This window comes from Lycium barbarum, chromosome 7 (genome assembly GCF_019175385.1).
Source record: "Lycium barbarum isolate Lr01 chromosome 7, ASM1917538v2, whole genome shotgun sequence".
Taxonomy (NCBI): domain Eukaryota; kingdom Viridiplantae; phylum Streptophyta; class Magnoliopsida; order Solanales; family Solanaceae; genus Lycium; species Lycium barbarum.
In genome coordinates, this window is record NC_083343.1 from 134475955 (window position 1) to 134492866 (window position 16912).

General features: G+C 38.0%; 2 protein-coding genes across 2 annotated transcripts; one reads left to right on the forward strand and one right to left on the reverse strand.

The window, feature by feature from the left end:
* Positions 1-1025: 1025 nt before the first annotated feature.
* On the reverse strand, positions 1026-2660 carry LOC132604627 (feruloyl CoA ortho-hydroxylase F6H1-3-like). The gene is made up of 2 exons (XM_060318220.1): positions 2066-2660; positions 1026-1747 (listed from the first exon to the last, which is right to left on the reverse strand). The coding sequence occupies exons 1-2, from the start codon at positions 2566-2568 to the stop codon at positions 1168-1170; spliced, it is 1083 nt and encodes a 360-aa protein (XP_060174203.1). The 5' UTR covers positions 2569-2660; the 3' UTR covers positions 1026-1167.
* A 1896-nt stretch (positions 2661-4556) lies between these two features.
* On the forward strand, positions 4557-6059 carry LOC132604628 (serine/threonine-protein phosphatase PP2A catalytic subunit-like). The gene is made up of 4 exons (XM_060318221.1): positions 4557-5104; positions 5203-5287; positions 5373-5480; positions 5587-6059. Exons 2-4 carry the CDS (start codon positions 5216-5218, stop codon positions 5650-5652), a joined length of 246 nt encoding a protein of 81 aa, XP_060174204.1. The 5' UTR covers positions 4557-5104; positions 5203-5215; the 3' UTR covers positions 5653-6059.
* The last annotated feature ends 10853 nt before the right edge of the window (positions 6060-16912 follow it).

A 16912-nucleotide genomic window follows, 5' to 3' on the forward strand; every position in this document is an offset into this window, starting at 1 on the left:
ATTTTTTCTTGATATTCTAAAAGTAACAAGTAAACGTTAATGTATTTTTAAAATACTGAACAAGTAAAAATGAACGGAGCGATTATATTTTGCTCTAATTAGCTTTATTTCTCCGTTAAAGCAAGCTGAAAGTGATATACTCCTAAGTCCTATCACTTTTTTTTTTTTTTTTAAAAAGAAAATCTTTATACAATTTATTTATTTATTCATGTTGGAAACTAGAAATTTAGCTATTTTTTTTTTTCAGCTACAGAGGCATTTTAACTTGAAAAATGATTTAAAATGTGTAATTAATATTATGGGTAAAATAGGAAAAAAATTATTTTTTCTTGATATTCTAAAAGTAACTAGTAAACGTTAATGTATTTTTAAAATACTGAACAAGTAAAAATGAACGGAGCGATTATATTTTGCTCTAATTAGCTTTATTTCTCCGTTAAAGCAAGCTGAAAGTGATATACTCCTAAGTCCTATCACTTCTTTTTATTTTTTTGTAGTACTCCTATTTGTTTTCTTCTCTTTTTGACCCCCACTATGTACGCTGTAAATTAGTCGGACGATGTCATAATCAACGTCGTGACTTCATGATGGAATTAATGGAAGGAAAGTGAAACATGTTACTACTGTAAAAGGGACCTACTTAAGAATTGTCTTGGCAATTTCCATTTTTACCATTACCAGCTACATCTTCTTTAAGTCCTTCTCTTTTTTTCTCCATGCTTTGGAAATAAAATTCGTTTATGTATGTATAGTGTATACATGCATACATTTATTGATCAGTTCATATCACTAGACAAAAACTGGCCCACGATGAAAAATATAAGAGTACGGATCTCTCTTAATTTAAAAGAGAGACTGTTTTAGCTTTTAATTGTAATTATTCACCTACTAGTCTACTACTATATGAAGGAAGAGAAAGGTGGGTAAGATATATGTCATACTTCCTTATAAATTTATGAAATTAATGGACTCTGAAATAATTAAACAAAAATAAAGATAATTAGGCCCTTAATTTCCATGACAAATTAATCCCAAGGAGATCATATTAAACTTTTTATTTCATTACAAAGAAAAAAAGTTGTACATGAGCAAGATACATGAAATAGAAAAAATACCATACAGCTTAATATATGCTAGCACTATTTTTTGTTCGAACAAACCCTACTATTAATTATCGATTTTAGCAAAATCAACAGTGTCTTTCCCATCATGAGCTTTCCTAAAGAAATGCTTGACATAATCCGAGTAAAGAACTTGTTTGTAAATTGGCTCCTCCCCACTCTCCAACACTTCTGCCAAAGGCCCGATTACATCACTAGGTTTAGGGTTCACAAAAATAGGCACAGAAATCCTATTATTGTTACCGTTAGCCATAACACGATGTTCGATGCTCTTGTATCGTCCATTACTCATTATTTGAAGTGCATCGCCAATGTTAATCACTAAAGCTCCTTGGATTGGTGGGACATGAACCCAAGTGTCACTGTCGAGTTTTTTCACGTAAAGCCCTCCGATATTGTCCTGAAGAAGAATCGTTAGTGTTGAAACATCAGAGTGGCGACCTACTCCGACGGTTAACTCAGGATTAGGGCATTTTGGGTAGTAGTTAACGTTAATCCTCTTTGAACCCATTAGAAGTGATTCTTTAATTTGGTCTATTTCTTTTACGTTTAGTCCTTTCATAAGTGCTTCCAATAGTTTCTTGATGACAACTTCAGAATTTCTCAAGAAGTCCAACGCTTCCTCCCTATAAAAAGAGAGAGAGGTTAGGTTCAGAAATAGATAAAAAGAACATGAATACATGTATTTTAGTTTAAAGGTAATTATAACAAGTACTATATCTTTATGATAAACGCTAATTAGTAGTAACTGGAAAAAAAATGGTAACTAACATATACTTTCTATACCGCAAGACAGTGCGATTTTTCTTTACACTAACGGTGTATATATATACAACTTAAATAGGAAAATAAATGCTTAACTGCGTGCATGTAATTCAAATCTTCTTTTTCTTCTTAAGTATTTGCCTAAATTTAGTAAAAAGGAAATGGTGACGATTGCAAACCTGAGAGCAGATGGCCAGAGAGCAGCAGCATCTTCATCAGAAACATAAAAAAGGCTTAAATAATCTTTCCACTCCAAAGCCTTTTCTGCTTTAGGAGTAAAACTCGTTCCATATCTCACGTTATTCGTCGATGAATTTTCCTTCGAATGCTTATTTTTCTCCTCCGCTGGTTGTTTAAAAAACCTATATGTCGCCTCCTTAACAGATTCAAGAACTTCAAGAGAAATATCGTGGTTGATAATCTGAAAAAAGCCCCATTTTTCAGCTGCATTACATATTTTTTCACCTACTAATTTGTTGTCAATGTCCCAATTGGACATGTCAATTACTGGAATTTGATCATCAAGAATTACAGTGCTTTTTGTAATTCGTTCTTCTATTGGCTGAATGTATTGTTTAGGTAGTTTTTTAAGGCCCATTTCTGAAAGACCCTTTACTCCATGGCCTTCGTTTACTACATAATCAGTGATATTAGAAAGATCAACTGAGGCTCTAGTAGGCATTTTTGAGTAATTAAAAAAAGTAAGAAGGAAAGAAAGTATAGGATTAAAAGGAAAATGAATTGAATGAGAAAATTAAAGTTTGATGATCTATTGTTTCTGAGTTAGTGCAGTATTTATAGGCAACTGGAAGCATGAAAGTCTCAATTTACTGCTCTAATGTTTTAGTCAGCTGTGGAAAATAAGTGAAAATGATTGGTGCATGCATGGATATTTTCTTGTTAATGTGTGTAGGGTTAAAATTGTCCTTTGAGTAAACGAGGGACACTTTTTTTTTTTTTTTTTTTTTAATATCTTTGAAATTTCAACCTTTGCATTTGCAAATGCGGAGACTAATAACCTAAATAAATGTAATACTTAATTATTTAATTAAGTTTAATTTTAAAGGTCAAATTCAGATTATATAATACTTCCCTCTGTTTCAATTTATGTAAACCTATTTTCTTTTTAGTCAATGCCAAAATGAATGACTCCTTTCCTAATTTGGAAACAAATTCACTTTATGAAGTAATTTACAGCCACACAAATATTCAAGACTTATTTTGAACTATAAATTTCAAAAGTCTTCACTCTTTCTTAAATATCGTGTCCAGTCAAATGAGTTCACATAAATTGAAACGAATGGAGTATTAGTTTAGAACGACTAAAAGAAAATTATTGTACAAAAAGTCTTGTGTCTATATTTTTACAGCTATCAAGCCTATAATGTAGTAGTACTGTAGTAACTATTTTGTCATTAATTGTGAGAAGAAATTACAAGCAATAATTTTCACTGTGCATCTATATGTGGTTTATTTTTCCTTTTTAATATGGCCGCAAGACGAGGAATGGTCTAATCTCGATCAAGAATAGGAGGCAATAGTAGAGCGAATTCATCAGAGAGTACTCTAATCTCTACCACGAGCTGCCAAAACATGCGTGTTCAATCAATTGCCCAAAACGGTAGTAAAACAAGTATCAACCTCACCTCACTAATTAAATAAAATAAAATAAAACATCCTATCCTCTTTAAAGAAAATGAAGCACAATTAATCATTTTGCTTCCAATGATCCAAATATAAAGAATCATATCCAGAGTTCTTCCTTATTTTTTCTAACTCAGATATTAACATATGTTTATATATATATATATATATATATATAGCCTTATTTGTCTACGCAATTGTGGATCCAATTTCAATATAAATAATTAGTTCAAAATAATTAATGGGAAAAGGGTCAAAAATACCCCTCTACTTTGGAAAAAGAGTTAAAAATATCCTTCGAACTTATTTTGGGTCAAAGATACCCCTCTCATCCTTAAATTTTTTAAATATACCCCTGTCTTAAAGGAAATTATCCCTCAAAATAACCCGAAATCATTTTTTGAACTTCGCTCCATCATTTAAACCCGACCCAACTAAATAATAACCAATAAGATCTCCTTATTCTCCCAATTCCCTCAAACTTCAAACCTACGTATTGGGGGAATAAGGGGATCTTATGAGTTATTATTTAGTTGACTCGGGTTTAAATGATGGAGTGGGTTTAAAAAATGTTTTTGGGTTATTTTGGGGGATACTTTCCGTCAAGACAGGGGTATATTTGAAAACTTTAAGAATGAAAAGATATTTTTGATCAAAAATAAATTCGAAGGATATTTTTAGCCCTTTTTCCAAAATAGAGGGGTATTTTTGACCTTTTTCCCATAATTAATAGTATCTCTGAAGTGAATGAATATTTGGTTGACCCAAAGAGACCAAAGCAGAAGTAATAAAAAAAGAACATCTCTTCTCCTAAAAGAAATTAAAACAAAGAAGAAAGAGAATATATTTACTGCTTGAATTAACAAGCAAGTGGTACATACATACGTACGAGGAATAATTAAAACGTGTGGAAAAAAGTTGGTCCTTTGAAACTCTATTCCAGTCAGCTGTGGCTGCCCTGCACGGATGGACATAAAAGCGCAAAGGTTGATATATTTCCAATCCAACCTAACCTTATTTTGTTTTTCTTGCCTGCCAGCTATGATCTTTCTCATTTCCAAGAAAATTTTTCATGTAAAAAAAAAATCAGTTACACAGAGAACGATATTATTATCCCATTTAATTTGGGATTTAAAAGATATGAAAGGAAGTCTGTTGAATAAAACCGATGATATTTTGTAATCATATAATCTAATTTAATAATGAAAACAAATTAAGAGAAAAAATTTGTTAAGTGGTCCTCATGGTAAGGTTGAAGAAGTGTTAAGTAAAAAAGTTCTCTCTGTCGTTGGCTCTCGGCGCATGTTAGTATAACGTACGCCGCTGGTGGTTGCCATGGCTAGAGGGGGGACGGGGACGTGGTCGACCTCGGAAAATTCCCATTGTTGCGTTTGGGAGCTCAGTTGGGGCTCGAGTTCAAATTGATGCTTCGGATAAGGGGAAACAACTTATCCCTTCTTCGATTCCGACTTCAACGGGGGATAAAGGTGCATTGACCTCTTCGAGACAGAGTGGGGTATCGAAGAGGTTGGATACGAGTGTTACCCCTGTAATGATGCAACCTACTAGGCCAAGTAACTGCTTACCGCTTCAGTTTACTGATTGTTTAGTAGTTCTTTTTATTTCGACCAGTAGTTGAAGCTTTATCATTTGGTTATTTGAACTGCAACAGGATATATCTGAGCATGTTTAACCACACAAACAATTTGAAGCTAATTGCTAGAGCACATCAGCTGGTTATGGAGGGATTCAACCATGTAATTAGAGTTACTATAACCTTTAAATTTCTATCAACAAGTTCAGTCCAGGAGGGAAAATTCATTAACCATGTTCTTGTTGCAGGATCAAAAGGTGGTTACCATATTTAGTGCACCTAACTATTGTTACCGCTGTGGAAATATGGCATCCATTTTGGAAGTTGATGATTGCAATGGGCATACATTCATTCAGGTCTCTCTCTCTCTATCAAATTTCCGTAATAGCTAGGTACCGCCTTGGTTATGGGCATTCTGTATACATTGCAACCGTTCATGGTCTGACAATTCACCTTTTGCAGTTTGAACCAGCTCCAAGGAGAGGGGAGCCAGATGTAACACGAAGAACCCCAGATTATTTCCTATGATGCAGCTGCACAAACGTTGTGATTTTTGTGCAGGTGTTCCCGCTATCTGATTCATATGCTGTGGGCTTCGTAGGAGTTTGTAGTAACTTGTGCTATAGTGGTGCAACTCCAATGCGTGAAGCTTGTAAATCAGCCGGGTGATGCTTTCTTTCTCTCAGTTCTCCAGGACCTTTATGGAGATGCAGTGAAGAGACTGAAACCGGGGATTGGTGCGCTGCACATATAATTTCCAGCAACGAATATTCAGCCCCGTCTGTTCTGTTTTCTCATATTTTTTGTTGCTAGTCCAGTAGTAGAAAGAACAATCATTTCTTTCTTCGATATTTTTTGTCCCCTGTAGACGGGAGTTCATGCTCGTAAAAGCTCTGTAGAGGCAAGATTATAGTTTTTCTTTTTCCACCTTTTGATGGGTGCTTGCTTGACATATTGTCTTTTTATTTGACCTTCCTCGATTTGGCACTGTTAATTTATCAAAATTGTATACGGTAAAAATCGGGTATCTGTTGAGCCGGTGAGACCGGTGACCGAGGGAAGAAGGAAACGAGCACATGCACGAAGACTTGCTTTCTGGATCGGAGGAGTGCTCGAACCGGGGAAAGGGAGGAACATCGTTTGGTCCGGTTTTCCCATGGCCGATTCAATCTTGGCCGATTGGTCCGTTCCATCGTGGCCGTTGGTCCGTTTTGGTCGTGGCCGGTGGTCCGTATGATCCGTTACACGATCGCCACGCGTCGGTAACGTGCTGCCATATTCAACTACCAATCGTACCGGTGTCAGACCGTACGATCAACCTAATCCAACCTACTCCACGTCAGAGTTTTATCTTTATTTTTGGGGAAACACTTGTTGTATGAAGCCCATGGAGCAATACTATAAATAGGGGTCATTGCCCTACTTTTAAAGGGTTGGCTTCTTGAACTTCATAGCACTGGTAATAGCAAAATATATACAAATTCTCTCTATCTCCGTACCAGATTTTGGTCCGGATTATTGCGCTCATTACTCAAATCCTGTTCAATCAAACAATCTTCATGCATTACTAGATACAAAATCTATAGTAAACCACTGATTATTAGTTTGCTTCTTCATAGCATACTCATATATTTCTTTCCTCTATCAAATAGACCAAGGCACAACTACATATACTATACCTCACTCAAAATTTTAATTGATTATCCAAATTCGGAGTAAACAGTTTGGCGCCCACCGTGGGGCTAGGATAATAGTGGTCTTTGATCTTGATCTCTATTTTACCCGTCAAAATAAAAAATATCTTCTGTTCGTCTCTGAAAAAACGGTCCAAATGGCTAACAGTGGACAATCTGGTCACGTCAACAACAACGAGATTATGGCCGAAAATGAAGGCAGCGGGCCACGAGGATACCCCGCTGAGCCGAACCCCGCTAATTCGAGGGAGGGCCTCAACCGGCAAAACACCGTGTACCAGGAGAATGCCGCCCAACCGGCCACTGATCCTCTAAATACTCACAATTCAATTACTTTGTCCCAAACACAGGGCCGGAAAGAGCCGGATACCCCGAATGATAACATCGACTTACGTTTAATTTTTGAAATGTTGCAGGAACAGAGGGCAGCGATTGCCGAACAAGGAATTGCAATTACCCAGTTGCAAAGTGGAAGGGATAAAACGACCTCGGAGAAGACGAAGGGTGTTGCTGAAACCAGAAGGGACGAAGCACGAATGGTTGAGAGCAATGGGTCCGGAGCTGGTTCCTCCACCGAGGTTTTGAAAATACTCGAAACTTTGGCAAAGCGGGTAGATTCAACCGAAAAAAGGGTGGAAACATACAACTCTCGGGTGGACCAAATTCCGGGGGCTCCGCCTTTACTGAAATGACCGGATTCGAAGAGGTACATCCAAAGGCCTTTTCCCCCGAGTGCAGCTTCGAAGTTAATCCCGAAGAGGTTCAAAATGCCGGATATCCAGAAATATGACGGCACAACGGATCCACACGAACAAGTGACCTCGTACACCTGCGCTATAAAAGGCAATGATATGGAAGAAGATGAAATTGAATCGGTGTTGCTGAAAATGTTTGGGGAAACTCTGTCGAAAGGAGCATTGACGTGGTACGACCATCTACCCGAGTATTCAATCACTTTTTTCGAAATGCTCACCGATGCCTTTATAAAGGCTCACGCCGGTGCCAAAAAGGTGCAGGCCCGTAAGGCAGATATTTTCCGTATAGCCCAAAGATATGATGAGTTGCTGCGTTAATTTATCAACCGGTTCCAAAGGGACCGGATAGAGCTCCCTCTGGTTCCCGAGAAATGGGCCGCACAAGCTTTCACAAAGAGGATCAACCCTCGGAGCTCGGCGACTTCGTTCAAATTAAAGGAAAACTTGCTAGAATACGAGGCTGTGACATGGGCAGATGTCCATAACCGGTACGAGTGGAAGATTCGGGTGGAGGATGACCAAATCGAGCTTCCCCCGGGGCCAATAAATATGAACAAAAGTTTTGGGAGACCAAGGAAAAATTACAAACCGGAGGCCAGGTCGTCGAGGGAAAGGTATCGGCCATATTCCAATTCGGAGAAACCAAGCTTCAGGTCGGAGAAGTCCAGGGTTGGCCCGAGCCATTTCTCCGGTCGGGGTGATAAACGGGCCGAGCGCCCACCGAACAGTCTAGGTCTCTCATTCAGGAGCGAAGCCGGAAGCTCTGCCAGCAACAAAGACTCGCTGAAGATATCGGAGTATAACTTCAACGTCAACACCTCGGACCTCGTCTCGGCTATTGGCCGTATCCCGGATGTAAGATGGCCGAGGCCTCTGAGGTCGGATCCGGGCCAACGGGACCCGAGCATGATGTGTGAATATCATGGAACCCATGGACACAGAACTGAGGATTGCCGCCAGCTAAGAGATGAGGTAGCACGGTTACCGAAGAATGGCCATCTCCAAGAATTGCTGAGTGAACGAGCCAAAAGTCACTACAAGGAAAGGGAGACCCATAAAAGGACCGAGCCAGTAGAACCCCAGCATATAATCAACATGATAATTGGGGGGATCGATACCCCACGAGGGCCGGTGATGAAACGAACCAAGGTCTCTGCTGTGCGTGAAAAGCGCGGCCGGGATTACATATCCGAGGGTTCCATCTCTTTCAGCAACGAGGACGCAAAAGGCATCATTCAACCGCACAATGATGCATTGGTAATCTCTATTATTATCTTTAAAACCCAAATTAAACGTATTTTGATTGACCCAGGTAGCTCAACCAACATCATCCGGTGGAGAGTGGTCGAACAGTTAAGGCTACTCGATCAAGTCGTACCGGTAGCCCGGGTCCTCAGCGGGTTCAACATGGCGAGCGAAACCACAAAGGGGGAGATATCATTGCCAGTGAACATCGATGGCACTATCCAGCAAACGATGTTCTATGTAATCGAAGGGGACATGGAGTATAACTCATTGCTGGGTAGACCCTGGATACATAGCATGAGGGCCGTGCCATCAACGTTGCATCAGTTACTGAAATTCCCGACACCGGAGGGGATAAAAACCATCCGAGGTTAACAACCCGCTGCAAGGGAGATGTTCGTGGTCAAGGAAGCGAGACCTCAGCCTAAAAAATTGGATCAAAAGGAAGAGGATTCAACCGGGGAAAAGGACACTAAATAGCAATCAAAGCAGTCGGGGTTAGATCCGGGGTATGGAGAGGATGATTTTGGTGTACCCAGATCATTCGTCATGCCAGATGACTCGGATGCAACCAAGTCAACAATAGAGGAGCTGGAGCAGATCATCTTGTTCGAATATTTACCGGACAGAAAGGTATACCTGGGCACCGGGCTAACCCCAGAGCTCAGGAACAAGTTAATTGAATTTCTTCGAGCTAATGCCGATTGCTTTGCATGGTCCCACATAGATATGACAGGTATACCACCGGAAGTAACAACTCACAAGCTCAGTTTGGACGGGAGGTTTCCCCCAGTAAAGCAGAAGAGAAGGCCCATTGCAGAAGCGAAACACGCCTTCGTAAAAGACGAGGTAACAAAGCTTTTGAACATAGGATCTATCCGGGAGGTAAAGTACCCGGACTGGCTAGCTAACGTGGTAGTGGTGCCGAAGAAAGGTAATAAGTTTTGAATGTGTGTTGATTACAAGGATCTAAACAAAGCATGCCCGAAGGATTCATTTCTGTTGCCACACATCGATAGAATGATCGATACGACGGCCGGGCATGAGATGTTAAGTTTTCTCGATGCCTACTCCGGGTATAACCAAATTCGGATGCACCTGGAGGATCAAGAGAAAACATCCTTTATTACCCGATATGGGACTTACTGTTATAATGTCATGCCTTTTGGACTAAAAAATGCCGGTGCAACTTACCAACGCCTAGTTAATGGAATGTTCGAAGAACAAATAGGGAAAACAATAGAAGTTTATATTGACGACATGGTTGTTAAGTCCCTGGAAACAGAAGACCATTTAAAGCATTTGCAGGAAACCTTCGATGTACTCCGCAAGTATAATTAACATGAAGTTCAACCCGGAAAAATACGCCTTCGGCGTCCGGTCCGGTAAATTTTTAGGTTTTATGGTGTCAAACCGGGGTATTGAAATCAACCCGGACAAGATCAAGGCCATCGAGGATATCGAGGTAGTGAATAACGTCAAAGGAGTGCAGAGGCTCACCGGAAGGATAACGGCGCTAAGTCGTTTCATATCGAGGTCCTCGGACAAGAGTCACCGCTTCTTCTCCTTATTGAGGAAGAAGAACGACTTCGTTTGGACACCGGAGTGTCAAAGAGCTTTACAAGAATTAAAAAGATACTTGTCCAGCCCACCACTGCTGCACACACCAAAAGCGGAAGAGCGGCTTTTTCTCTACCTTGCTGTCTCCGAGATAGCGGTAAGTGGCGTTTTGGTCCGGGAAGAATCTGGTACACAATTCCCTATTTACTATGTAAGTAGAACTTTGGGGATGCGGAGACTCGTTTTCCCCACTTGGAAAAATTGGCATTGGCATTGGTAAGTGCTTCTAGAAAACTCAAGCCCTACTTTTAATGTCATCCGATATGTGTAGTGACTACTTACCCCCTCAAAGACATCATGCATAAACTGAAATTATCGGGTAGGCTAACCAAATGGGCTGTAGAAATTAGCGGATATGATATCGAATACAAACCTCGAACGGCCATCAAGTCCCAGATCTTGGCCGATTTTGTGGCAGATTTCGCCCCGGCTATGGTCTCCGAGGTTGAGAATGAACTTATGCTAACCTCGGGGAAAGCCTTGGGCATTTGGTCGCTACTGTCGTACCCCCTTTTAACCGGGTTAAGATAGGAGTACAACATATTGTGATTCCTATTTATTTTATTTTAAGGAGTCGCCACCTAATTAATTTAACGGTGAATTAGGACACCTAGATGTTCACTAAGGTAAAGTTAAAACTAAACCTCTGTTAATAGTCTGCTTAACCAATGTGATTCTAGGTAAGGGCTCTATATTATCCTAAAGGGAAGGGGTTAGGCATCCTTTAGAATCCGCTAACTACGGTTATCCGACAAAACTTAGGTTAATTAATTGAAGCTAAATATAACACTTAAATTTTAAGAAAATGGGTTGCAAATGTTATTGAGGTTTTAAAGGAAAACATAGTAATGTTATTTAGACTAACTTGAAGAAATACATGGTAGTCCACTCAAAAATAAAACTTATAAATGTTGTTAAGCTTTAAATGATAATTTTATTTAAAAAATAAGACTTGCAAAATATGATGATTTGTATATAGATAGAAGCTTTTTAAGAGAAATCTAGACTTATCTTTTTAATAAAATGCAAAAGGTAACGAGTTTTCTTCCTCTAACTTTATTTGGTTGTATTCGACTAAAATATGTATAATTTGATAAATCTTGAAGAAATTATTTATAGAAGTTCTTGAATTTACATTTGTGTATTAGTAGCGTTTTGAAATTTTAAGATAGTAAGAATTAAATATGATTCCATTAACTCAAAATATCTAGTCATGCTATTTTGCAAATCAACTATTACAAATAAAACATGAAAAGAAGAGAATAAAGCTTATGGAATTAATTGTTAGTCTTCCTTAAACTAACTACCCATTACTAAAACTAAACCTACCAATTAATTAGGATTTATCTAAACTAATAAAACAAAACAAACAAAGAATTAGTTGAATAGTACAAATTAATATGCACAAAATAAATAGAGGAGGAAATAATTTAAATGGGCTCAGCCCATTTTCGGACTGATAGCCATAATACTGCTGGGATAGTTCAGCCCGTTTTAAGGGGGGGGGGGGGGGGGGGCTGTTGCAATCTGTTGCTGTTTGCATGGGCCAACAGCCCAATATTTTGTTTCCTTTGCTGCGGACACAACTGGATAGAAAAGGGGGAAATGATGTTCCGTAGGGCCTTGGCCCAACATCGGATGCGGAAGATGAGTCCCTCGGACTCGTATGGTCATGCATAAAATGAAAAGGAAAAGGATTAGTAACTGATAAATGAATAAGATTTAAACATAAAATGTAAATTGTATTCATTTGGTCAAATTCTATGAAATAACCGGAGATATAATATGCCACACTCAGAGATTCAGAAATCAGGTTGTAAAAGCAACAAATAAGCAGATGTTTAGACCAAGTGTAAAAGTGTCACATCCACTGTTGGAACAAAGGCTTAGCAAAACCCACTCAAAACAGAACAAGCAACATGCTGTATTTAGTTGTTTATAATATGTTAGGATATGGAAACAATTTTCAGCTTTAAAAGCACTAAACAGAGGCATTCAAAATATCTAACACAGGTTTCTAAAGAATGATCTTCACGCTATTGATTCAAATAAAGGCCTCGCAGATTTCGCACACACAAACAAATTTTAAATTCAACTACATTTTCAGATCCTCCTTTCTTATTTCAAACTTCAGGCGCTTAATAAAACATTATTTATTCAAATTTCTCATTAGGCAAAAATTTCTAAACTCGAGGGTCAACAGGGAATTCGTTCAAGCATTGACATAATATGCTAGACAAATAAAGACTTCATACCAAACCTGGTAATTCAACACAGGGATAAGCTGATGGCAGAGAGGGGAACAAGAAAGTAGGAGTAACACTTTTCTTTTCACATTTTTTAGCGTATGAAATGGTGGCAGACTTTTGAACTGTAATTACTACGACAACTATAGAATCTTTCCTTTATGACATTAAGTAAACCAAATAGGGGAGAAGAAGATAAGCATAGCTTATACAGAATCGCGAAGTTGAAAGGTTGTGATCATACTAAGTCCACAATTAAAAATCATTTCCCTTATTTCTTCTTTAAAGAAAAGTAAACTGGGTTTATAGCCATTCCCCTTGCTTTTCCCAGAACAGATTTTAGTACTTGAAACAGTTATATATTTCTTTTTTTTAACATTTTTCATATTAATAAAAAAATAGTAGAAATTATATATATCCCTCATGTATCCTAACAAACAATGACCCCAAGAATTGTACTAACCAACACATAAACTCTCTATATAAATGTTAATTCGAATTCAATCACAACAAGATTAAACAGCTAACTCAACAATACTTTAAGTTAAGGTAAGCCATTATTAATCCTTAAATTAATCCCTTATGTGTAGAACAAGGAAAACTGAAAAATGACTACTTGCGGAGCTATACTTAAACAGCGAATATTTTGAGCTTAAACACCTAATTTATAACTGCGTTCTCACAGCCATATTTACCCAATCATATCTTAGGCAAACACACACATGGGCAACTTCATTTTTTTTAAAAATCAGCAGGCAAATACAAGACAAGGAAACATACTTCGTCTAATCCCAATATTAGATGTTCAATCAAAATGCACATTAACATCTGCCTTTATCCAACTTAAAACTGATATTTGATCTTGCTAAACATGCTTTCAACAATTAATAGAGTACATTGCACACATGTGAATAAACTACAAACACATTAAGAATACAAACCAGCTTGAAACATAGAAAGTAATGGCCACACACAGCCTTAAAACTGCTAGTAATGTGCTAGTACTTACTCAAACGACACAATGGGGATCAAATTATCCACTCAAGAGTAAAACATTACATTTTTGACATGCTTAAGCTGATAAATAGCACTCGTACATTTACGCACAAATGAACAAAGCTGAGCTAACATACATTTAAAGTAAAACTCAGAACCAACTACGGACTGAACCCAACCATTTTCTACTATCTGAATTTATATGAACTAACCAATTCATGAACAGAACATGCTTTAAACAAATCGACCTAGGTTAATCTTTTTACATATGTATTTGTCCGATTACATTGTTACTGCACCTAACAAGTATGTTGAAGTCAGTTGATGTAAAATATGTTCTCCATATATGCTAATTAAACTAATCGCTCAGCATATTTTGGTCAACACATAAGAAGTTAAATGACACTATAGTAGACTAAATCGAAGCAGGCTTCTATTATAAGGCTAATGATAGGCTAAATTCGTGATTAATCTAGCAAACTAATCCCACATATACAAACATACGAACATCATTAAAATTATTAAAACTAAACTAAAAGGAGGAAATTTTACCTTCTTCGGGTGCAGCGAACTGAGGTGCGAAGTCTCGATTTACCCTCGAACACCTCTAAATCCGAACTTGCGCGCGCTCGGATTCAAACAAATATCAAGGGCAAAACAGAAAATAATTCAGTGCTTGAGACGATATTTAGAAAATCAAAACTAATATTTTAAAGGGAAACTCGTGCGATTGGAGACTGGTATTTTTCAGAGGTATTCCAAGCTGAAGAACTATTTTTCAGGGAGGGTTTTATGGGGCTGAAAAACTCTCTTTTGAGTGGATTTTTAGAGTTCAAGAAACTCGTATTTGTAGGGGGATTCTTCGATTTCCAGGCCTCTAATTTTCAGGGATTTTTTTTGGGTTCAAGCTCTCATTTTTGCAAGGCAATATTTGGGGGGTTTTCCAAAACCTCTCCTAAACGATTTCAAACCGCCACCATTTATAGGGTTTTGGCTCTTTTGAATTGAAGAAAAAAGGAGAGAGGAGCAGGGGGAAGTGCGGTGGTGGGGGTGGTAATGATGATGAAGAGGCGCGGGGAGGGGAGCGGCGTGGTGGGGACGAGAGAGATGATGATGAAGAAGAGAAGGGAGCGGGGAGAGTGGGGTAGAGAGAGAGAGAGAGAGAAGGGAGAGAAATGGAGGGAGGCGGCGGATGGTGGGGATAATGAGGGTTAGGTTTCCCTTGTTAAATGGGAATTGGGCCGGATCGGGTCGGGTAATGGAGTGGGCTGAATTGGCTAAAATGTGGGTTGGGTATTAAAGTATGGGCTGGTTGTTTTAAAATATTGGGTTGTATGGAAGAAATAGTTTGGCTTCTAAATTTAAATAAGAGACCCATTTTAAATTAATCATATACTGAGTGTGCTAAAATACCCCTCTAATATGAAGTATGTGTTTATTAATTTTTAGATGAAAATAAAATGATGTCGTAATAGCCGGGCGATAATATATTTGAAATTCAACAGTAAGTAAATGTTATTATTAAATTACGCGAAGATAAATGTGATGCGTGTGCGTGAGCTGGTAAAAATGCCGAAATGATAAAAAATTGTGAATTATAATAATAATAATAATAATAACAAATAATAATAATAGCTAGTAACTGTAATAGAATAATGAAACGCCGGTGTTGATAAGGGGCTAATAATTATAGTAAAAAATATAATTTTTTTTTAATTTGTCAAAAAATATTAGAAGCATAAATAGGTATTTCGGAGGAAAGGCGGGACAAAATTGGGTGTCAACAACTTGTCCCTCTTTGCCCGGTAATGATGAAAAGAATTTCCGGGCAAAGACGTTGACTTAGTAGCCTATTTTGTCCCGGCTAAAGGAAATTTGAGAGGATTATGGCCGAACTCCGTTCTCCGAGTTGCCTACATATCTCGGGCTGCACGAGAATCAGGCCGACTGTAGTTCTGGGATAACTACGACACCTAACGAATCCCGATTGGCGCGAATCTTTGCAAAATTGTCCCAGTGTCGAATTATGATGACACTGGGTATTATGATGGAACTTGGGAATTCTGAAAACTGAATTGCTGGAATGCAAGAGGAATATTTGGGGTTGGAGATGAGTGTTCGAGGTAGATCCTTGACCCTTGTCGAGAAGTCTGATTATCATTCCCCACAAATTGCCCCAGTTCGCTGCCGAAGAAATAGTTCCACGAGTTGATGTGTGACGCCAACTTTAATATTGTCAAAAGCCACAAGCTAAAAACAATTGTTAGCAATAAAGAAATATATGTGTAAATAAGACAGGGTTGGAGAAGTTTACACTTGTAACCCTGTTTGAAAGTTGAATCCGCAACATACTTTGGAGATTAAATTTATGGCTTCCGCTTGAAAAAGAATTAAGTCGACATTGATATCCACTTTAACGAAATCTAAATCCATATCCACGTTTATTTTAAGGAAATCTAAAATATAAATCCACATCCACTTCCACTGTACAAAAAATATAAATCCACATCCACTTCCGCGGTATAAAAATATAAATCCACGTCCACTTCCACTGTACAAAAATATAAATCCACGTCCACTTCCACTGTACAAAAATATAAATCCACATCCACTTCCACGGTACAAAAATATAAATCCTCGTCCACTTCCACTGTACAAAATATAAATCCACATCCACTTCCACTGTACAAAAACATAAATCCACATCCACTTCCACTGTACAAAATATAAATCCACGTCCACTTTCGTGGTACAAAAAATATAAATCCACATCCACTTCCACTGTACAAAAATATAAATTCACGTCCACTTTCGTGGTACAAAAAATATAAATCCACATCCACTTCCACTGTACAAAAATATAAATCCACATCCACTTCCACTGTACAAAAATATAAATCCACATCCACTTCCACTGTACAAAAATATAAATCCACGTCCACTTCCACGGTACAAAATGTAAATCCACGTCCACTTTCGTGGTACAAAAATATAAATCCACGTCCACTTTCGTGGTACAAAAAATATAAATCCACATCCACTTCCACTATACAAAAATATAAATCCACATCCACTTCCACGGTACAAAAATATAAATCCACATCCACTTCCACAAATTTTGTAATGCAAGAAAGATAAATCCACGTCCACGTCCACGTCCACAATGTTTATAATGTAAAAAGATAAATCCACTTCCACATCCACAATATCCACAATGTTTATAATTGAGATA